The sequence below is a fragment of the Scyliorhinus canicula genome, chromosome 11 (assembly GCF_902713615.1).
Source record: "Scyliorhinus canicula chromosome 11, sScyCan1.1, whole genome shotgun sequence".
NCBI lineage: Eukaryota > Metazoa > Chordata > Chondrichthyes > Carcharhiniformes > Scyliorhinidae > Scyliorhinus > Scyliorhinus canicula.
In genome coordinates, this window is record NC_052156.1 from 149375803 (window position 1) to 149400388 (window position 24586).

The 24586-nt window shown below is 50.0% G+C and overlaps 1 protein-coding gene across 1 annotated transcript in view; it reads right to left on the minus strand.

Moving 5' to 3' along the window:
- snd1 (staphylococcal nuclease and tudor domain containing 1) overlaps positions 1-24586 on the minus strand; it is a 1128702-nt gene that overhangs the window by 174269 nt on the left and 929847 nt on the right. The window contains 1 exon segment of the mRNA XM_038812228.1: positions 3749-3893. Within this exon segment, the coding sequence (XP_038668156.1) occupies positions 3749-3893 (145 nt within the window).

Below are 24586 nucleotides of genomic sequence, written 5' to 3' on the forward strand. Positions count from 1 at the left end.
TTGGATGCTCAGCTTCCGACATTACAATTGTGACTACATTACAAGACATTGAAATGCCTGTAAAGCACTCTGGTCTCCCAAGGCTTGAAAGGTGCTATATAGATGCAAGTCTTTCTTTATAATTTAGGGTAGAGTAGGTGGATTGGCCATGCTAAATTGCCCCTTAATTGGAAAAAATAATTGGGTAATCTAAATTTATATTATAAGGAATCTAAAAATTAAAAAACTATCGTTAACCTGGTTCGAGGGCAGCACAGTGGGGCAGTGATTAGCATTTTTAAAAAAGGGCAGCACGGTAGCTAGCATAAATGCTTCACAGCTCCAGGGTCCCAGATTCGGTTCCCGGCTGGGTCACTGTCTGTGCGGAGTCTGCACGTCCTCCCCGTGCGTGCGTGGGTTTCCTCCGGGCGCTCCGGTTTCCTCCCACAGTCCAAAGATGTGCGGGTTAGGTGGATTGGCCATGCTAAATTGCCCGTAGTGTCCATAAAAGTAAGGTTAAGGAGGGGGGGGGGGGTTGTTGGGTTACAGGTATAGGGTCGATACGTGGGTTTGAGTAGGGTGATCATTGCTCGGCACAACATCGAGGGCCGAAGGGCCTGTTCTGTGCTGTACTGTTCTATGTTCTATAAGTAAGTCATGGTCCTTGAATTGCTGTCTTGACAGTAAAATATACTCTGTAATGTCGGATAGTATATTTTTCTGATAACTTAACATAGATACCACTACCCCTGTGTGTAGATTTGCCACTTCTGCAGTTTTGGACTGAACACTTGCCTTTCAAGCTAACTGGCCAGCAATTTCAACATTGTGCAGATGAAGGTCAAGGATTATTTTTAAAGAAAAATAGGGCTGATACTTCTCATCGCAATGTTCTCTAGTGTGGAGGCATTCATTGTGAATCATTTCATGACATTTTCATCAACAACAAAACAATCAGAATCCAAGCTCAGATTCTATTCTTTATTCCAGTATTAAACTTTGGGAAAGATGTAAACTTTTGTGGCTCAATAACTTCCCCAAGCTAAATGGCCATGAGTTATGAATAATAAGAAAATCCAAGGCAATGCATTCACTCAAGAGGGCAATGGAACTGGATAATAGACATTAGAAATATTATTTAAGCTGATTCAAATGGAGTCGAGAGAAAATCCGATGTGATGCTGGAGACAGAAGTAATGGAGGGATACGGTCAAAAAGTGGAATTGAATTCTGGAAATGAGGTGGACTTTCTGGGCATTTTCTATTTTCAGCTGGTAAAAGGCAGCCTTCTCTGAACTTAGAAAATGTGCTTATGTTGAGGATGGAAGCCTAATTACCTTTGGGGAATGTGAAAAATAAATTGCTCATTTCTAACAAAGAACTCCAAAGACACTGAACTGGTTTTCTGTCACAACACAATTATTCTGACTCTAGTTGGATGAGCAACTAAGCTGAAGACCTATAAAAGTATCGGAGTGCTCAGGGGCAAATCAACATTTCCCCACAGAGCTTTGCCAGAGGTCAACCAGATATTTAGATGCTAGCCACGATATCTGTCTAATTCCTTTAACTTATTATTACATTTGGTCCTAATGAACGAAGGCTGGAAACTTCTAACTAAATGTGCCCCGCTGAAGATACCATTATCTTCAGATGTCAAATGCGGGTAATTAGAGGCTTTCAATTATTGACATTCTAAGAAGGCAAAGCACACGTACAACATTGAGAGATATTCAGAAAAGTTGCTGGGAAACGTTCAAGATGAATTTGCACAGGATATCTACTCCAGCTGTTAAACCTCTTCAAATCCGAGCCCAATGGGATAGGGAAGTGGGTGAAGGGAGAAAGAGAATTTACAGGAGTGAGGAGTACCAAATAGCATTCAAATCAAAACGATCCACAATCCTGTCTTGCTTGACAAGACACTTGATCATTTTCCAACAGAGGCCACTGTATAATAGCAAGTTGCAACATCCCTACAGTGGCTCTAGGTCAGTGTACCTTGTCATTCACCTTTTAAAAATAATCTTTGCTAATATGAAGAATTCAAAGTTTAATTTTGTATCCAGTGCTTTCATAATTTGAGTCAGATAAAACATGAGTTAGAAATTGAATAAAGTTCAAAATCTGTCTCATCAATTAGATACAGAACTGTTTTGATTCCACACAAAATACCACTGATCAGACCCAAGTCAGGGACAGTACAGTTTGAATGCACAATACAGCTCTTTCTGCAGTGCATCAACAAGGGTGTAAACACTATTCATCCAACCATCATTAATGGCAGAAAATATAACCTGATCAAATTTACAAAGTCCTCACTCAAATATTTTGGGATTTTCCATTTCCTATACCAGCTATCTCAATGGGTTCTCAGAAAGAGGTTTCCAAATTTGGGCAGAAGTATGGACAATTTGCAATACAGATTCACAGCCACTGAGATAAGTTGGAATGCTACCAATATCATTTCACTTAAGAATCTTACAGAAGAGGCAAACATAATTCAAATCTAGGTCACAGAGATGAAATGACATTCCTGTGCCATCTAGCCGTTTGCATAACTTTTGAGCCTTCTCAGCTGAACATCCTGATTTCTCCACATTTTGCATTATCTGCTATTCAGAACACCTAGTGAAGATATCGAGCTTCCTACTGATTTTTCACTACTGGTGATCACATGCTCCCAATTTCAGATCCCGTTACTTTTCTTACCTCCTTCAGAAAACAAGTGCTACCTCCTCAGACAATTGTCATGACAGATTTGATGATGTGAACTTCACACAACTAATACCGTCTTGCTGCCTCAACTATAATAGTTTGCTCATGGCAACCGTCTTAGGTTGAACCAGATTGTTTTGCAACCTCGGCATCTTATCCAACCCAAGCCAATTTTCTCATCCCGTTCTCATTCATCGTAAAAACTTCTTACTTCCCTGAAAAATATTCTTCCTGCACTCTTTCCAGGACTAGGCATAATCATATATGTAGTCTGACCACAAGATGAAATCCTCCAATTTATGTTCCACTGACATGTTGATACAGTTCAACATGTTCTTAAATTGTTTAACATATGTGTTTCTTTTTTTTCTCTCATTTATATAACCGTATATTACTGCACCAGGAAACAGAAATACTGGTCATCAATAAACTCCACATTTCTGGCTGTAAGATGATCAATATTGCAGTAACACACAATATATCACAAAATAAGTGTTGTAAGTCAGTGAAGGACTTCCCCTTGTTGCAGTGGGTATTCCTTTCCTATGGACAATCACTGCAGTACTGCTGAGACACATTGTTTACTGTACATCATATAAAGTCACTTGGTAAATTCTGCCAGTCTGACAGCTACAGCGAGGAACTTTGTCATGGAAATCAAATGGTAAATCTAAACTTAGAATTGTGAAAATCCTGAAGTAAAGAAAAAGTGCAGCATTATAATAATAAAAAATGTTGCCTCTGCAGCTTAGACAGGCTTGATGAGTCTACAAATAGCTTGAATACATCCAAAACATCAGATATTATAGCCTTCGACTACACTCACAGTTGACTCTATTCTTCAGTTGTATCTGTCTATACTGAAGGGAGTAAATATTGCTATACTTAGTATGTTTATCTCTGCTATGCAGGGCCACCATAGGTTTAGCTCAGTTAAAGGTTTGTACATTAATTGCCATGGTTAGTTTCTGCCTTTTTCAGCCAAAGAGATAATATGGAACAGTTAACGAAGAATGCATCTCTATCTCCTTCCCAGCCGTAGCATACTGACCAGTTTCAACGTCCTGCACATAAAAGTGAAGCTCATCTGTAATCTCAGTTACGAAGACGGGCTTGTAGTTGGTTGTGCGCTCTTTCTCCTCTGCAATCTGCAGCACTGCTTCTTCTGCTGGCTGTTCCTCATAATTAGACCAAACCTGCAATAAAGTAACAGAGGTAGTTAAGCAGCAACTCAGAACAAAATATGGGGAATTCACAGTAATGAATCTTTGGGATTATTTCTCCAGAGTGCTGTGAATGCTCAGTCGTTGATATATCCAAGACTGAGATCAATAGATGTTTAGACCGAGAATCAAGGGATACAAAGACAGGGTGGATAAGCGGAGCTGAGGCGGAGGGTCAGGCATGATCTAAATGAATGGTGGAGCAGGCCTGAAGGCTCACATGGCCTACTCCTGCTCCTAATTCTTCTGCTTTTAAGTGGGGTCCTTCATCAGATGTCCAATAGTCCCAAATTGCTTTGGATCATTTACTTATGGAAATCCAGATAAATGGATATCTGCTCTCTGCACTAAAGGACTGTATGCTAATTCAGGGGAAATTGTGATTGGACATGATGGTGTTACCCCACCTTCTTTTCCTTTTTACCAATCTGTCCTGAATGCTCAATATCCTTGATATTCAGTTCCCAATCTTGGCCACACTGTAGCCACGTCTCCGTAATCTATTTACCTCAACTTGTGCATGCAAATTATCAACCTTTATGCGAATGCTATGAACATTCAGATAGAATGTCTTTAATTCTGTTGTTTAACTTCTCTCTTCTTCTAATTCTCTATACAGATCCTAATTGATGCTTGCCAATATTCGACTAACTTACCATTTTGCTTTCTATTTCTTTTTAACAGTTTTGTTTCCCTCAAGTCTGAACTCCCCTTCAGGTTCCCATCCCTCTACCAATCTAGTTTTAACCCTCCTCAACAGCACGAGCGACTCTCCCTGCGAGGATGCTCGTTCCAGCCCTGTTAAGATGCAGTCCGTCCATCTTGGACATTATATCATTCTCTCAGGCTTTATTTAGCGCTAAGGTAGTGGAGCAAAGTTTGATCCCACATCATGGTGATACAGACGTGAGAATATTAACTCCCGAGTCAAGCTACAATCTGACTTTCCAAAACCATGGCCTCTATCGTCCAAAAGAACAGAGCAGAGAGAGAGGGAGGGGATGAGAGAAGGGAAGTGATTGAGAGATATAGCATTGGGGGAGGAGAGATGTTAGTGAGAGAGAGAGAGAGACAGAGGGAGTACAACAAGAGAGGGAGGGGGGAGAGCGATAGAGGAGAGGCAAAAAGGACCAAGAGTGAGGTGAGAGGGGGAGAGAGAAGGGGGGGGGGGAATCATATGAGAGAATGGCCCACAAGAGGGAACCTTGAGAGTGAGAGCAAGAGAGTGAGTGCACAGCGAAAGACAGAGATGAAAGAGGTATCCAAAAGTTTATGTAGCATCTCATCGTATCCTTCAAGAGAGTCAAACACTTCTGATTAGCTTAATTAGAGTTTTAATTGCTGCCTTGTGGAGCTGAATGTAGCAGCCATTTTTCACAATGCAATGTCCTGCAAATGGCAAAATCTGTTTTTCTGATGAACTCCCAGCTCTTCTTTTGAATACGGCCAAGGAATCTTTAATCATTCACTTAGTGAACTTCTGCGAAGGGTACCTCTGGTAGGGCAGCACCCCCTCAGGGAATACAATTGCTTCTTCGGTTGCAAAGCGCATTGGGACATCCTGAAGTCATGAAAGGTGCTATTTAAATGCAAAGTACTTTTTTTTTTTGCTGCATTGGAGTCCCGGTTAGTTTATGTGTATAAGTCCTGAATTGAAGGAACCCATGTTCTTAAATTGAGGATGAGGTCCAAGACTGGAGGATTAAGATTTTGAGAGGCAATTAACCTGCAGGAAATCTGACTGTTGATTAAAATTTGGCAAATGTACAAATTTGTGCAGAAATAACACTATTAAAAATGTGTATTTTTACAGCTGTACAATTCTAGTATTTCTGGTGCCAAGAAATATTAGATTTCAGCACCAATAACCTGCCAAGCAAGACTACAACACACATATATATGATATCCAGTGAAGTATTACTTCTAAAATTGCCAAGTTCATGAATTTCAGCATGAATGACTAAGCAGATCACAGCTGTGAGCAGTAGGTCTTAACGTAACTGGCTTGGTTGCAAAATGATTTCCTGATTATTCCAACAAACGAAAAAGCATTTTCATTTAAAATGAACATTTATATCATCTGTCTGCACTAGGTTATTCGATCAGAGTATATATAGCAGCAGCAATTCCATGATTGGTTTCAGGATCCAAGACTGCATGTGGCGAGGGAAACTGGAGGCAGAGGTGAAGGAAATAATTTAGGATTCCCAGAATCTAAATCAGGGGTGGGCAAACTACGGCCCGCGGGCCGCATGCGGCCCGCCAAAGGTATTTCTGCGGCCCACCAAGTCATTAAAAAAAAAAAAAGGAATTTTTTTTTTTTTTTTTTTAAATTTTTTTTTAAAGGTTAATGGGTGGGGGGGCTGTTGGGTTACTTACTGGTATAGGGTGGATACGTTGACTTGAGTAGGGTGATCATTGCTTGGCACAACGTCGAGGGCCGAAGGGCCTGTTCTGTGCTGTACTGTTCTATGTTCTATATGAGGCGCCCACAATCATAACCGGGTGAAGTAATTATTTTACTTAATATACTATGCGGCCCTTTGTGAATTGTGAATTTCTGAATGCGGCCCTTGCACGGAAAAGTTTGCCCACCCCTGATCTAAATCCTTGCTCGAATGTGTGTGCACTGTGGTAAGAGTCCAAGCACGAATGTGACTGGAAGATTGATCTGAACTCTCCTCCAATAGACTGCTGACTCACTTGAATTTCAGCCCTGGAGGGTCGGGTTCAGGGGCGGGTTCACAGAAAAAAGTGTGCAGCCAGCTGGTGTGCTGCTTCGCCAGCTCCAGCCTGTCCCCCCCATCATTTCTAGAGAAGCAGGACGGCGGCAGGTTTGTTTAATGGCCAATTAAAGAAAGCCCCATGTTCCTAGAGATGGCAGGGGCCAATTTAGCTGTAGGGAGGTGGCTGTCAGGTAGCAGGCCCAGTGCTCCAGGTGGCCTCCCTCAGAATTGCTCCGCACTGCCCAGTGGTGACCTGGCTGCAAAATTCATGTATAGTTTCAGGTGCGGAGAGGGAACTGGCATTTCACAGCGTCCTCTCCCTTAGTTCCGAACCATCAGAGATTGCTGGTGCTTTCAAGCTTGGAGGCCTGATTGTCCCATCCCACCTCAGTTTGAGAATCTGCCCACTTTCCTTAATTGGATGGCAAACCCTCACTCTGGTCATTAACTGACCACGACAGCGAAAATCACCATGAGTCACTGTTTCCCACATGGTGTGGGCCTATGGCGCCCTCCCCCACGCCCCCAATTTTAGCCTGATAGTGGGGTTCCGAAATGTACATGGCCCAGGGCAGCAAAGTGTTAGCACTGCTGCCTCACAGCGCCAGGGACCCAGATTCGACTCTGACCATGGGCAACTGTCTGTGAGGAGTTTGCAAGTTCTCCCCTTGTCTGCGTGGGTTTCCGCTGGGTGCTCTGGTTTCCTCCCACACTCCAAAAAGGGCAGGTTAGGTGGATTGGCCGCACTAAATTGCCCCTTAGTGTCCAAAGATTAGGTGCGGTTATGGGGATAGGGCAGGGTATTGGATTTAGGTGCGTTGCTCTTTCGGAGGGTCGGTGCATACCCAATGGGCAGAATGGCCTCCTTCTGCACTGTAGGGATTCCATGATCCACTCAGTCTGGGTCTATTCATGAGGCAGTGATCAGCAGCAAGTGCCCGTGGAATCATACCCCTGTACCAGTCAGCAACTCGGTAGACAGTGGGCAGAGAAAATAACAAAAAAAGGCACCAAAAATGCAATTTATACTTTTGGTGAATGATGTGTAACATTTCTGCCTGCCTGTGATTTTCTATCATCCAGGCTACGGCCGCCAGAGGCACAACCCCTCAAAACGAGGGAGATTGCTACGATTGGCCATGTTGAGTGTATGATGCCCACAGGTCTTTTCCACAAACTGACTTGGTACCAATAATTTTCAATTACTATTTTCAGGCTGGATGAAGGAACGGCTGCTTTAAATTTCAAAAGTGACAGCACACAGCTCCCCTTAGAACCACAACTTCTGATCCACTTTAATACAATGTCCTTGTTAATAAGACCCTGAGGAAAAATGAGAACTATCCTCCATTTCAGCAGTGTTCTTCATAAGAGTGGATATATTGCAAGAATTCCCACAGCTAGGTGCACAGCAAGAAGCTCCTTCATGACATACACCCAACACTACAGGGCACATCAGCAGGGTTTCCCCGGAGAGATTTTCAGCAAGACACAGTCCCTAGATAGCTCAAGCCCATTTTCCCTTGGTGTATGCGCAGCTATGTTTCCCCAGAGCTGAATGAATATAAGTGAACTGTCATCTGCTGCTGTTAAACTTGCCACGTGGTGCAAAATAAAGCAAGGTCGCTCAAAGGTGAGCTCAGTGAATTTCCTCTTCATATATCAGTAGTGTGGCTGAGTGTTGTTGAAAGGGACTCCCCAGAGATATCAGAAACTGCTCTTTCCTTTTCTGCTTCTTTTCAAATCTACTGCAATTTTGTAAAAATGAAACTTGTGGGGCATGTTTATGGAACACTGTTTCCAGATATTATGGAAAGGTGACATTTTCACTTTTTAAAACCATTGACAAAGCCAGCCAATAAATTTGTCCTCGGGTTAGAGGGGATGTTTAACAGAGTATCAGTTTTTGGGACAGTGCAAGAAGGAAAGGGACACTGGTCCTGTCCATCCTGGGATTATGCTAAGTCTTTGACTGGGGTGCACAGTGCACCTGCTGGGGACAGACCTTGCTAATCATGGGCGGCATTCTCCCCTACCCGGCGTGACGGAGGGTGCCGGCGTAGGGGAGTAGCGCCAACCACTCAGGGGCCGGGCCTCCCCAAAGGTGGGGAATTCTCCCCACCTTAGGGGGCCAGCCCCCCGCCGGAGCGGTTTGCACCAGAAGACTGGCGCACAAAACCGGCGCCCCCGGCAGCGGGGCTGGCCGAAAGGCTTTTTCCAGTCGCGCATGCGCCGGCAGTGACGTCAGCGGCCAGCTGCCGCTGACGTCACTGCCGGCGCATGTGCGATGTGGGATTCTCTTCCGCTTCCGCCATGGCGGAGGCCGTGGCGGCCGCGGAAGAGAAATAGTGCACCCAGGGCACTGGCCCGGAGTCTGAGCGGGGGGGCCCCGATCGCGGGCCAGGCCACCGTGGGGGCACCCCCGGGGTTCGATCGCCCCCCCCAGGACCCCAGGGGTCTGCTCGCGCTGCTGATCCCGCCGTTCCAGAGGTGGTTCAAACCTCGGCGGCGGGAGAGGCCTTGCAGCGGCGGGACTTCGGCCCATCTGGGCCGGAGAATCACCGCAGGGGCCTCTCCGATCGGAGTGGCGAGATTCCCGCCACCGCCACTTCCACGGGGAAGCATTTGGATGTGTGAAATGCTCACTTAACCGCGATTGCCAATTCTCTATTAGCAATAGGTATGTGTGGGGTGCGTGTGTGTGTGTGGCCATGTGTGTGGGTGCGTATGCGGGCGCATGTGCAATCAACTCTCCAGGTTTCAATTTGTGAATATACTAAACTTTCGATTTAAGAGTTTTCTGTTGGTTACTTTACAAATTATTGAAAACCGAAAACGCTTCTGCGAACAGACAGATGGAGATAATAAAGGAGTTCAATTTTCTGCTTTCTTCTGTCTGTAACACCAGATGTACAATCTTATGCCCAACACAAAGAACATTTTCCGCAAGCAAGCCCGTGCTTTCCATAACCTCCTGAGACCTCTGATTGAGCTGTCAGCACTCTGTAGATGGTAGGTCTCAAGCTACAAACTACAAGTCATAGATATTAAGTATATAATTAAACTGAAGAACAAAGACAGCAGACTTTACTAGATGACAGAATTTATGCAATTCTCAATTCCTGTTTCAGAATAAAAAGCCTGCCAACCTCTGTAGTATTACATTTTTGGATCAACATATGTGATGCAAAGAATCTATGTAAAATTGAATATTCATGACTTGTTCTACTAACTCGAGCTAGTCAGCTATGGCAGGGTAAATGTGAAGGGTTAGCAGAAATACATAATTTGTATCCCAATCTCAACACTCCTAGCTTCAATGCTACCCAATAGCCTCTCTGAAACGTGCAGACCAGTTAGTTATCTTGTACCGTTACTGTTCCTGCAGTTGGCTAATATTAGTAACTAACAAAAAGGTATAATGGAATTAGTGGCATCTCACAGGTCGCCTCCGATCTATCAGACAGCTTCACTGTCCTGTTTGAAAGGTGCACATCTTTTGCGCAATTTCACAGGCCTTGATCTCACTCATTCTTAAACGGGAGAAGGACCCGGAACAATCCGGGTCATACAGGCCGATTTCGCTCTTAAACGTGGATGCCAAATTGCTTGCTAAGATTCTGGCCACAAGACTTGAGGATTGCGTCCCAGAGGTGATAGAGGAAGACCAGACTGGGTTTGTTAAAGACAGGCAACTTAATACCAGTGTTCGGATACTTTTGAATATTATGATGCCCTCAGAAGGAGGGGAGGCGGAGGTGGTAACAGCGATGGACGCAGAGAAAGCCTTTGACCGGGTGGAGTGGGAGTACCTGTGGGAAACGTTTGTGAGCAGCTGGAGGCGGCATCATGTAAAGGTACTAGTCTGGGAGCTTTGATAATGGCTCCTTTGCCGTTCTGGCCGACCCGCTACTCCACAAGTCCGATGGTGGTGGCGACACTGAGAATCTGGGGGCAGTGGAGGAGGTACAGGAAGGTGGAGTGTCAGTCTGGACCCCGATATATAACAACCACAGGTTTGTCCCGGGTAAGATGGATGGTGGGTTCCAGAGCTGGCAGAGGGCAGGCATCAGAAGAATGGGGGATCTGTTCATAGTTTGAAGGCGCTAGAGGACAAATTTAATCTGCCACCAGGAAAGGCCTTTAAATATCTGCAAGTACAAGCCTGAAAAAACAGGTGGTGGCCTTTCCCACGCTGCCGCCATTGAGGACACAGGACAGGGTGGTCTCCAGTACCTGGGTGGGGGAGGGGAGGGTGTCAGATATCTACCAGGAACTACAGGAGGCAGAGGAAACCCCGGTGGAGGAGCTCAAGGGCAAGTGGGAGGAGGAGCTAGTGAGGAGTTGGGAGCGGTTCTGTGGGCAGAGGTCCTGGGCAGGGTTAATTCCTCCTCATGTGCCAGGCTCAGTCTAATTCAATTTAAGGTGGTCCACCGGGCAAACATGACGGCAGCGAGAATGAGCAAGTTTTCTGGGGTAGAAGACAGGTGTACGAGGTTCAAGGGCAGTCCAGCAAACCATGTCCACATGTTTTGGGCATGCCCGGAGCTTAGAGTGTTCTGGCAGGGGTTCACGAGGGCAATGCCCAAGATGCTTAACACACAGGTGGTGCCGAGTCCAGAGATAGCGATCTTTGGAGTGTCAGAAGACCCGGGAGTTCAGGGGGCGAAAGAGGCCGACGTCTTGGCCTTTGCCTCCTTGGTCGCCTGGAGACGGATTTTATTAATGTGGAGGGACTCGAAGCCCCCGACTGTAGAGACTTGGGTTAACGACATGGCTGGGTTTCTCAGCCTCGAGAAAATAAAGTTTGTCTTAAGAGGCTCTACGCTAGGGTTCTCTCGGAGGTGGCAGCCGCTCGTCGACTTTCTCGGGGAAAATTAAAATGTCAGCAGCAGCAGCAATCCGTGGGGGGTGAGTGCTTCATTGGGATGGTGTGGGAAGACTGGGTCGCGTGGGGTAATGTCTATTTACTTGTTATTGTATATTCTCTTTTTGCACTATGTTAATGTTCACTCTAGTTTGTTTTGTTATGGTTGTTACTATTGTTTTATTGTGAAAAATTCTGCAAAACCTGAATAAAAATACTTTTTAAAAAAAGGAAAATCACATTTGCAGCAGTGACTTATTAAAGGTAGCCAATAAAAATCAGAAAGCGCTTTTCCATCTGGATTATTTTCTTTTCAATTATCTCCCCCTTGCCTTCCAAAGAAAGTGAGAACGTTTTTATGTAACAGTCTGGAGAAATCCAAAAAGCTCTACACATCAAGGAATTAATTTTAAAGTGCAGCCATTGTTCTTTTGAAGATGAACATGTTACAACACAAGCAGCAAATAAATTAAATGACCAGTTAATTGATGGTTCTGGATTTTGGAGAAATTTAGCATGGTCAATGGAAATATTCCTGCTGTTCATATATAGCGCCATAGAGTTTTTAAAATGTCCATCAGAACAAGAAGCAGGAGCTCATTAGAAAGAAAATAATAGATATGAAAATGTATCAGTCCCTCAGCAAGTACTTCAATAAAGTGTCAGCCTAAATGATCAACCCATAACTTCTATCTCAGAGGCAAGAGTGTTAACTGAGCTATTGGGCGGCAGGGTAGCACAGTGGTTGCACTTTGTTTCACACCGCCAGGGTCCCAGGTTCAATTCCCGGCTTGGGTCACTGTCTGTGCGGAGTCTGCACATTCTCCCCGTATCTGTGTGGGTTTCCTCCGGGTGCTCCAGTTTCTTCCCACAAGTCCCGAATGACGAGCTGTTAGGCGAATTGGATATTCTAAATTCTCCCTCTGTGTACCCGAACAGGCGCCAGAGTGTGGCGACTAAGGGCTTTTCACAATAACTTTATTGCCGTGTTAATGTGAGCCTACTTGTGACACTAATAAAGAATGTAATTATGTGTATGGTGACACTGAATGGTCCAAATGGCCATTATTTATCAGAATCAAAATAACTATTGACAGGCTTTTCAACTGAGGAAAACACAATCCTGTCCTCCTCTCCTATCCACACTATAAACTTTATTGTAGGCATCACTAAATCGCGATTAGATACGAAATTACTGTTGGGGCTGGAATTTACTTGGGGGGGGGGGGGGGGGGGGGGGGGGGGGGGGGGGGGGGGGGGGGGGGGGGGGGGGGGGGGGGGGGGGGGGGGGGGGGGGGGGGGGGGGGGGGGGGGGGGATGGTGGAGGGGGTGCGGCGGGTGGCATAATGCTCACGCACGTTGGAAAAAAAAGTCATTCCACTTTGATTCAAATAATGCTGCTCACGTTAATAACACTCACCAGTAACCGGAAGCAAGCAGAAAGGGTCAGACTTCTGTCCTTCACTCATAGAACAGTACAGCACAGAACAGGCCCTTCGGCGGCCCTCGATGTTGTGCCGAGCAATGTTCACCCTACTCAAACCCACGTATCCACCCTATACCCGTAACCCAACAAACCCCCCCCCCCCCCCCCCCCCCCCCCCCCCTACTTTTTTAGGACACTACGGGCAATTTAGCATGGCCAATCCACCTAACCCGCACATCTTTGGACTGTGGGAGGAAACCGGAGCACCCGGAGGAAACCCACGCACACACGGGGAGGACATGCAGACTCCGCACAGACAGTGACTAAGGACCACCTTCGAAAGCTGCCAATAATCTGACTACCAAACAACTCTAGCAGTCCCAACTGCCCTGTAGGAGGCTCTGTTGGAGCTGCAAGGAGATACTGAAATGAAGAGGACATGGCAACTGGAGAGAAGTAAATTGGGGATTTTGGAACGGGATGGAGTGGGGAGGGAGGAGGAGGGGAGAGATTTGGACAGTATCCCTGACACATGACACCACCCAAATGATGCATCCCTGCTTTTCCAACAGATTTGTTAAAAATGTGGCCTTCTCACGCTCGCCACCTATTACCGGACCAGTAATATATGGCAATGCAGGCAGACTGAGGGCCTTTAGTGAGCAATAATTGTTGTTCAACTGGTCAAAGGGTGGGCGGTCCCCTTGGCATCTTACCCATCCCTTGTGGTTATGGATCTGGGTCAGTAGTGGGCAGGTAGGTGGTGGGCTCACAACTCATTACATTTTATGTACACCACTCCTGCCAAAAACCCACCTGCCAGTAGACTGTTAAGTTCAGCCCCTGACGTTTGCCTCCTCTAGTCTGAGGTGCTCGTTCCATTTCAGGACTTGCCTAAATTCATCTTCATTAAATGTTTTTAAGACAAAGATATAGGGCGCGATTCTCCGCACCCGATGAAAATCGCGAAGTTGGCCGTGAAAACAACCGAATTTTTCGACGGCCCGACACGGCCCATTTCCCGAGGTATTCACCTCCGGGAAATGGGCTAGGAACAGGGCCGCCCGCGGCCGCCCGACGCCGTAAAAAGTCGCGGGCGAGCACAGAAACTAGGCCAGGATGTCGGAGCTGAGGAGAGCAGCCCCTCGATTCATGGAGGCTGATGTGGAGATGCTGCTCGAATCAATCGAGCAGAGGAGGGGCATCATCTGCCCGCGTAGAGGGCATCGCCACCCTGCCAGCGAGGTGCGACAGGCCTGGCATGAGGTGGCTGCTGTCGTCAGTGCTGTGGAGCAGACCCCTCGCTCTGCTGACCAATTTCGGAAGAAGATGCACGACCTCACCAGGGCTGCCAGGGTAAGTGCCAAGAGGGTGCCCCCGGGTCACAACCATCCCTCCCCCCACTTTACTTAATCCCCCCCCCCCCGGGGGGTGGAGGGGGATTGGGGCAGAATGAGTTGAGGGTGGTTCACAAAGTTGTCACAGACCCAGCGCTCTGGCCCCCGTGGAGAGATGCAATGGTCTTATTACAACTTGACCCCCAAACTGTGCCAGTATCTGAACGGACTGCTGATACCTGCCGTATTGTAATGATCTACCTATGCTCCCTCTCCCAACAGGACAAGACCGCTCACAACACTCGTGAGCGAAACAAGACTGGAGGGGGTTCGCCCATCCTGCGGCCCCTCACCACGTTTGAGCAGAGGGCACTGGACCTTGTTGGGGGATCTGCCACCCGGGAGATCGCGCAATGCGAGGTTGGCGGAGCTGCAACAAGTGAGACAACCCTGCATGACAAACAACCCCCTCCCCCATCCTCTGTCCCTTCACACACCCTGCCCACTGGGACACCTCCCCCATCCTCTGTCCCTTCACACACCCTGCCCACTGGGACACCTCCCCCATCCTCTGTCCCTTCACACACCCTGCCACTGGAACACCTCCCCCATCCTCTGTCCCTTCACACACCCTGCCCACTGGGACACCTCCCCCCATCCTCAGTCCCTTCACACACCCTGCCCACTGGGACCGACCAGCGCCCGGCCGAGCGAATCTAAATAACTCGTTTCATTCTCTTCCCTAGGACGTGATGCCGAACGACCAGGGCCGTCTGCCTGTAGGCGGACACAGGCAACTGCCTCCACCTCACCCGGGGCCGCACGACAGAGGGTGCCCGATCAGCGGGGAGTCCCATCTTCTACAACCGAATCTCTGGAGCAGGACGCCCAGAGGGCGGCGACACAGCCAGAGAGAGAAATGGCCCGCGAACGCCCTGCGGCCTCTCAGCGGGCCGATGACATAGAGGAGGAGTCAAACCAAGACGACCTCGAGCTTGCGGCACAGCTATCTCCCACACCATCCACCATCCCAGAGACACTCACCCCGGTTGGCCTATTTAGTGATGAGGCTCCTGGGTCACAGTCTGGGTCGCACATCACAGCTGAGCAGGTACAGCAGGTGGAGGTCGGAGCAGCCGAGGGCCCGGACTGGCGGAGGCCAGGCCAGGCCCAGCATGCAGCTGGCTCCCAGACGTTTTCCGAGTTCCTGGACTTTCTCAACCCACCCGCACAGCCAATGCATCAAGAAACCCAGGGACACAATGACGGGATGAGGGCTGTCTTCCAGACTCTGCAGACGCTGTTAGAGGAGTCGAACTGCGTCCATGAGCAGGGAGTGGTGCCGCTCATGGCAGCAACCCAGGCCGACACCGCACGGGTGGCATCCGCGGTGGCGGCAATGGGTCAGGTTATGCAAGGCGCTGGGCTTAATGTGCACGCGTCATCCTCGGCCCTGGACAGGGTTGCCCTCTCACAGGCAGCAATGCGCCAGAGCTAAAACGACATTGCCGGCGCGCTGCGGGCCTTGGCCGAGTCTCAGCAGGTCATGGCCCAGTCGCAGCAGGCCATGGCACAATCCCAGCAGTCAGTCGCGGAGAACATCAATCGCCTGACACATGTGCTGGATGGTGTCGTGCACACACAGGTTGAGATCGCACAGTCCCTGGCGGGAATGTCTAACTCCTTGGACTCCGTCTCTGCAAACCTTCGGATCCTGGTGGATACCGTTGCAGGCCTCCAGGACTGGCAGCACCAGGTGTCGGTGGCACGACGGGGCACCTCCCCGTTCGCACACTCTGACCCAAAGTGAGGCCCGGGGCCACCGGGCTCCCCCGAGGGAGGAGGAGGTTTCGGGGCCCATCCCATCAACTCCATCACGGGACGTCCCGGAATTCTCGGCCTCCCCCCGTCCCATCCCTGGTGCATCGGGTGGGCAGCAGGCAGAGCAGGGTGGCACAACGTCACCCGAGACGCCCGCAGAGCAGCCTGGCCCATCAAGGCTGGGTCGCCCCAGGAAACGCTTGCCAAAGGAGAAACTAGTCGAAGGGGGCAATTCGCAGCAGTCCTCCTCCACTCCTGCTGCATCATCTGGGGAATCACTTAGACTGTCATCCACATGGCACTGATCACACCCGCTGACACAGCCATCGATGTTGTACCATACCGTCTGGACCCAGTGGTAAGGGTGATGTCTAAGTGGCGCAGTGTACACTGAGAGGGGGTGGGGAGCTGTGGTGGTGGCAGTTGTGTGTTGACCCTCTGCACGACTAGCGATGCAGGTGGTGGTTTGGTGTTCAGCAGGGACGTCGCATACGACGCGTGAACCGTGCTGCCACCAAGGCGTCGCGTGCCCGCCGTCCTCGCCGGGTCCGTCGTGGCTGCCCTCCTGGACATCACCAGCACCTGGGTCGTGTCTGCGTGCTGCGCCCACCACTCCACCAGCCTCCTCCTCCTCCCTCTCCTCCTCCTCCCTCTCCTCCTCCTCCTTCTCCTCCTCCTCTGTGCTGGCACCACTGCCACTGGCTTCTCTCTCCGCCTCCTGCAGCAGATCATCTCCCCTCTGCATCGCGATATTGTGCAGCGCACAGCAGACCACAACAATGCGAGCGGACCCTGTCGGGCTGGTACTGCAGGGCCCCTCCGGAGCAGTCCAGGTACCTGAATCTCATCTTCAGGAGGCCAAGGCAGCGTTCACCACAACCCCTGGTTGCTGCAATGGGCCTCGTTGTATCGTGTTTTCCGCATTGGTCTGAGGCCTCCGTATAGGCGTCATCAGCCAAGACTCAGCGGATAACCCCTGTCGCCTAGCAACCAGCCCCTCACGCCAGTGGGGGGGGGGGGGGGGGGGGGGGGGGGGTGGGGGACGCCCTCAAACCATCGCAGGGATGTACGATGCGCCAGTATGTAGGGAGTCATGCATACTCCTGGGAACCTTGCACAGACGTTCATGATCCTCATGTGGGGGTCGCATACCACCTGGATATTCATGGCGTATGTCCCCCTCCTGTTTGTGACACCTCCCTGTCCCATGCAGGCGGGGCGCATGGGGACGTGAACACAATCGATTGCCCCCTGCACCATCGGTATCCCGGCTACGCTGGCAAATCCACGAGCTCGTGAGTCTTGAGTTGCTCGGTCCTCGGGAAAGTGATGTAGCGGTCGGCGATGGCATAGAGGGCGTCGGTCACATCCGGATGCACCTTTGGACCGATGACTGGGAGATTCCGGAGAGGTCCCCCGCTCGGAGACTGGTAGGAGCCGGTCGCATAGAAGTTAAGAGCGACCGTCACCTTGATGGCAACCGGGATCGCGTGTCCTCCCCCCGTTCCACGTGGGGCGAGGTGCGCCACGAGGTGACAGATATGTATTACCGTCCGCCTACGCAGCCGGAGTCTCCTCCTGCAGGTGATGTCCTCATTGTTAGGAAATAGATCCGGACACGGTAGCACCCTCTGGCCTTGGTCGTCCGCCTCTGGTGCCGTGGCTGCACCCTCACTCTCTCCTCCTCCCCCTCCCCCCCCATGCTGCTCGACGACTGGCAACTCCTCGGCCCTTCCCTCTGCTGCTACAGCTGGCCCTGCATCCACTGCGGGTTGTGGCTGTGGATGCTGCTCCATCTCCAAATGCAGTGCAGCGGCCCCAACCACTGCGCTGAACATAGCCGTTCTGTTCACAGACATTGTGCTAACCTACAGAAGGGTGGTGGGGGCAGAGAAACGGGACATGTCAGACGGAGGTTAGTCTACACCTCGGCAGCCGCCTGCCACGGGATACCTGTGTGTCCCGGTGGCCTGGTCGCGTGCTGACACCGGGCAGCCTAACCCCTGGTCACTTTCTGCATCCAACGGCAGTTAACTACGTCCTCTTCACCGGTGCGTCAGTGGCCTGTGTCCGTAAGCACAGGGCAACCAGCGGCCGTGTCCTTGTGACCGGCACGCCATGGCAGGTGGCAGACATTTTGTAACCGGGTTGGACGGGTCACTCGCTCACTCTCTCCCTACCTAACCCCCCCCCCCTCCCACTCCCCCCCCCTCCGTCTCCCCCACTCCCCCCTCCGTCTCCCACACTCCCCCCCTCCATCTCCCCACTCCCCCCTCTCTCCCCCACTGCCCCCCTCAGTCTCCCCCACTGCCCCCTCAGTCTCCCCCACTCCCCCTCAGGCTCCCCCACTCCCCCCTCAGCTCCCCCACTCCCCCCTCAGTCTCCCCCACTCCCCCCTCAGTCTCCCCCACTCCCCCCTCCATCTCTCCCCACGTCCCCCAATCCCCCCCTCAAGTCTCTCCCCCTCCCGTCGCCACAGACAACTCCCCCCTCCGTCTCCCACACTTCCCCCCCCCCCTGTCTCCCCCCATCCGTCGCCCACCACCCCCTCCGTCTCCCACACCCCCCTTCCAGTCTCCCACACTCACCACCACCAGTCCACGCCCACAATCCCGCCCTCATTCGCCCCCAATCCCCCCTCATCTCCCACACTCCCCCCTCAGTCTCCCACAATCCCACCCCTCCGTCTCCCACAATCCCCCCTCCGTCTCCCCCCACTTCCCCCCCTCCGTCTCCCGCATCCTCCCCCCCTCCGGCTCCCTCCCTCCCCCCCTCCGTCTCCCGCACTCCCCCCTCCGTCTCCCCCACTCACCCCCTCCGTCTCCGCAGGCTCCCCCCTCCGTCTCCCACACTCCGCCCCCCTCCGTCTCCCCCACCCCTCCCCCCTCCGTCTCCCTCACTCCCCCCTCCGTCTCCCACACTCCCCCCCCCTCCGTCTCCCCCCTCCGTCTCCCCCACTCCCCCCTCCGTCTCCCCCCACTCCCCCCCTCCGTCTCCCCCACTCCCCCCTCCGTCTCCCCCACTCCCCCCTCCGTCTCCCCCACTCCCCCCTCCTTCTCCCCCACTCCCTCCCGCTCTGGACCCCCCTCCTGTTCTCGGGGATGCCTTCCCCGTTGTGGCCAGACTCCAGCAGTGCGCTGAGCGGTGTGCTCACCTTCTTGAAGCTCTCGTCAGCCAGCACGACTGGTTGACGAACTTGAAAAGCAGGTGTGTTGGCCGGCGTGATGACGTCGGGACTTTGGCCCATCCGGGCCGGAAAATAGCGGGGGGCCAATAAGTAGCGATTCTGGTCGTGTCGAGGGCGCATTCGAGGCCTTTGCCGGGAATCCCGACGTGTAGTTTGTGCGGGGTTCGGAAAATAGCGAGAGGGCGTCGGACCTGCGTCGCCGTGAAAATTTGCGCCTCCCGCTATTCTCCGAACCGGCGTGAGTGTGGAGAATCGCGCCCATAGTTTTTTGAAGAATAAAGGGATTAAGGGTTTTGTGTTCGGGCCGGAAAGTGGAGCTGAGTCCACAAAAGATCATCCATGCTCTCATTGAATGGCGGAGCAGGCTCGAGGGGCCAGATGGCCAACTCCTGCACCTAGTTCTTATGGTACAGATGTGAAAACAAACATGGTGGGGAGGCACATGATCTGTATGACACTGTGTTACACTGGAGGGTCACTTACCCATTAAACTAGTAGGCAAACTAGGAGGAGTAGAGCTAAGTAGCAGAAGTCAAGGTTAAAAGTGATGTGCAAAGGCAGCATGGTGGCGCAGTGGTTAGCACTGCTGTCTCACGGCGCTAAGGACCCAGGGTCGATCCCAGGCCAGGTCACTGGTCGTGTGGAGTTTGCACATTCTCCCAGAGTCTGTGTGGGTCTCACCTCCACAACCCAAAGGTGTGCAGGGTAGGTGGATTGGCCACGCTAAATTGCCCCTTAATTGGAAAAAAATAATTTGGTGCTCTAAATTTATATTTTTAAAAAAGCGATGTGCGAAAAAGAACAGAGTGAAACAGAACTGACAAGGGTTCAGACTGTGATCTGGATCATAAAATGAGATCGATAATCATAAATTTGGTTAAAATAAACTTTAAAAAATATCACATTGACGCGCGAGAACCACAGAACGTTGTTCTTCGAGGCAGAAAACCACCAGGCAGCAACAGTGCTCATGGTATAATTACAGGGGCAGACCTGGTGTTTACCCAGCTTTCATTCACTGAAGCATTATTTGTTTTGATGCGGCATCCAACAGGCAGAAAACGAGAGTTCGAAACATGTTCCTCCTCACTTCACTGAATCTACACAAGAAAAATCAAAATGCAAAAAACCTTTTGAAGCTCATCTCTCCCTCCCTCCCTCGAACTCTCTTAACCGATCTTCAACTGAATTTTAAATGTCTCTAATGTCTGTTGGTCTATTATCCTTTCTTATTCCTTTTGCATGAAGATAATCTTTCTGATATTTGATTTGAATTTACTTTTCAACTGTTTATTTTCATGCTCCCTAGTCCTTCTGACCAGGAAGACTTTAAAAGGAATATATTTTGGATGTACCTTTTTTAAGCAATTTAATATTTTATAAATGTCAATCTCTCCATTTAACCGTTTCTTACTGGGTTATAGAAATTGACCTTCCCTCATAACTCAGCCTTTTACTCCAAAAATCAAACTTATTGCTTCTGGAAAGTTAAAGGTTAATAATCAAGCTTCTTTGTATCTTAAAGCAACTAATTTTCCAATACCTGTATAAACACAATGGGCGGGATTCTCCGATCGCCGACGCTGACATTGCATTCGGCTGGAGAATGGAGAATTTTACACCGGAACCGGGGGTGGCGCCGTTTTTGCAATGCTCCGCCCCCTCAAAAACGGCACGCCGTAGGGACAGCCTCAGGTTGCCACTAGAGGCCCTCTGACGGTGCTCCGATGGGCCAAGTCTCCGACGGCGTCGTTCACGGCGTCGGGGACCTCGTGTGGCGCAGCGGACTGAGTCCAGCATCGCCACAGTCGGGGGGGAGCCATTCCGCTGGCTTTGGCGGGGGCTGGGGGCAGATGGTCCAGGGGTGGCGAGGTTGGTTACAGGAGAGCATTTTTGGCAGGCTTGGTCTGCGTGCGGCGGCCACCATGTTGCACAGCGCAGTTGCCGCAGGCCGCCTCCGTGCAACATAGGGGCTTTATACTGCGTGGCTGCGAGCTCCCCAACAGGCGGAAGATCGGTGTGGGGACGGCGCCGACTTTCTGGTTGTCAGACCAGACGCATCCTGCGGCTCGGAGAATCCAGCCCAATGGTTTGAAGTGCAAAGAGAGGGAAGCAGGGCCTTTAGAGTCTCAGCATTGTATCGGAGAAATGCTTGTGCAAGGAAACAACTGACTGTAATAATATTAACCATGGGTCATTAAAGTACAATGTTAGTGGCTAATGGAGTAAACATAGGTAGAGGAATCCATCAACTACCGCACCGAAAGATGATAGTTAATAAAGCCAATTCTTCAAAGGGTTTAAAAACAGATAAGCCAGATTTGTTAAGGGATGTAATTTAAGAGTAAACAAGTTCAACTGATATCATAAATAGACTGTCTTAAAAGATTCGGGAATGGATACCTCATGAGGTGTCTCTTTGATAAAGACAAAATGTGACGCCTAAAGGGGCATGGCTTTTAACAGATCGTTTGTGAACTCAAAAGATACAGAAATTAAAAAGATGCTCTTTCTCTGTATTGAACTTGGCTGATCATCTGTGTTGTTCATCAACAAAGTCTGTTCTGTATACACCACAGAAAGTGTTTTTAATCAAGAAATTACCCTCTGCCCCTACCCCCCCTCCCAAATTCTTCCACCCCCCCCCCCCCCCCCCCCCCCCCCCCCCCCTCCAAACTTTCCCACCTTCAGGCAGGACCAAGACATGTATACGTGGTTGGTCAAGCCCCTCCCACACTGCTTGCAAGTATCCTCCACCCCTTCAAACAACCGGCTCATCCTTGACATCGTCAGGTGTGCCCTGTGCACCACCTTTAATTGTATTGAACATGGTCTCGTACACGAGGTTGAGGTGTTCACCCTCTGCAGCACGTACGCTCCTCCAGCGCCATGCCCAGCTACTCCTCCCACTAGGCCTTAACCCCTCCAGTAACACTGTGTCGTCCTCTAGAATCCTCCCAAAAATTGTCAAAGTGACCCCCCTTTCAACCCCGTCACCGACAAGACCCCCTCCAACAACGAGGGGGGCAGTGTCACTGGGAATGTCGGAAAAGCATTCCTTGCAAAATCCCGCACCTACATGTGCCGAAAGACCTCCCTCCATGGGATCCCATAATTCTCCATCTACTCCTCTAAACCCGCGAACCATCCTTCCAGAAATAAGTCCTACATTTCCACCACCCCCCTCTCTCACAGCACAAAAACCTAGCATCCAATCTCACTGGCTCAAACAAATGATTCGCACCACCCGAGTATTTCCCTGGGGCAAACGGGAGTGGCACCATTACCAGTGCCCGCAACCCTCACCAAAATTACCTTCGGCTCCCTACCCAAATCCCACACCTCTGCATTTGCCGCCCAATAATAATATATCAGATTTGACAGAGCCAAACCCCCGATTGTCGCCCTCTCAGAAGCACTGTTTTACGAATCCTAGCTACCTTGCCTGCCAGATAGAAAAATCAACCGTTTCCCCCTCATAAAAAATGCTTTCCGCAAGAAGGCCGGTAAGCATTGGAATAAAAGTTAAAACACGGCAAAATATTCACCTTTACTGAATGTACCCGGCCTGCCAGTGATAGAGGGAGGCTGTCCCACCTCTACAGATTTGCTTTGACCCTACCAACGAGGCTTGTAAAGTTAAATTAACGGATTCGGGCCCAATCCCGAGCCACCTGAAACCCCAGATATCCGAGTGGTTGCCACATGAAACTGCAATCCCCCAAAACTAGCTCCTTTCGCTGGCAGGGAGACCAAAAAACACTTGCTTTTTTCTAAGTTAAATTTGTATCATGAAACAGCCCCAAATCACTTAAGCAGCCTCATTATATCCCCCACTGCAGGGACCAGGTCCGAAATATACAAAGATTGTCAGCATACAAGGACACCCTATGCTCCACCCCCTCTCACTGTCCCCCTCCACTTATCCAAGTTCCTCAGTGTGATGGCCAAAGCCACTATCGTCCGTGCAAACCAGAGAAAGGATATGGGACACCACAGTCTCATTCCCCTTTGTAGCTGAAAGTACCCCAAGTTCACCTCATTCGTATGATCACTCACCTTCAGATCCTTTTATAACAATTTGGCCCATGCCACAAATTTGCGACCGATCCCAAACCATTCCAACACCGCAAACAAATGGTTCCACTCTTCCCGATCAAGAGCCTTCTCTGCGTCCAACTCCATCTCCTGCTGCGCACCCTCCCCACCCCAATGGCGGGGAAAGCATCACGTTTAGCAAGCGCCGCACATTTACAGCGTGCGTTTTGTGCCTATTTAAAATATGTTATTGTGAACCACAGAAAGATCGATGTTGAATGCAACACCTCCCCAATTCCTTCTTAAAATGAATTTCCTCGATATGGGCATATCGGGGTTATAACAACCCTACAGTGCAGAAGGAGGCCATTCCGCCCACCGAGACTGCACCGACTCTTCAAAAGAGCACCCTACCCGTGTCCAATCACCAGTCCACGCCACCCTATCCCCGTAACCTAACCTGCACATCTCTGGACACTAAGGGGAAATTTATCATGGCCAATCCAACACATCTTTGGACTGTGGGAGGAAAACGGAGCATCCAGAGGAAACCCATGCAGACACGGGGAGAACATACAAACTCCACATAGTCACCCAAGGCTGGAATTGAACCCGGGTCCTTGCACTGTGAGCCAGCAGTGCTAATTACTGTGCAACCGTTCCGTCTTATATGGCATTAGCATTCATTGTCCATCCCTAGTTGCCTTGAAAAGCTCGGCCTTCTTGTTCAATCACTACAATTGTGTATTCAAGAGGATCCAGGATTTTGACTCATCACTGATGAAGGAATTGCAATTTATGCCCAAGTCGGGTTGGTGTGTAACTTGGAGGATAAAGTCGAGGGGATGGCACTCCCATGCGCTTGCAACAGTTGTCTTTCCAGGTTGTGTAGTGTGCGATACGAATGCTAGATTTAATAAGGCGGCTATATTTAAAACTGTCTCCTTTAATTCAAGGTAAAATATAGTACGTAGTGGTGTTGGAGGGGTTGTGACCTCCTACACTCTGCCTGGGGGAAAGTTCATGTGACTCCTGACTAAATTTACCGGGAGACAAACCCACGGGACCTGTTTGTCATGGAGAGAGAAAGTCAACTCAGAACTTACTGAAAGTCTGGTGCACATTAACACCATGGTGGAAAGGAGGAGACAGCTGGTCTTATTGTGCCCAGACTCTCAGAGACCTGCGGAAGGAGACCTGTAATTTTAAGCAGAGGAAAAGGACTATTTTTGGACTATTTAACCACCAAGCTGGCAGCTGGTGT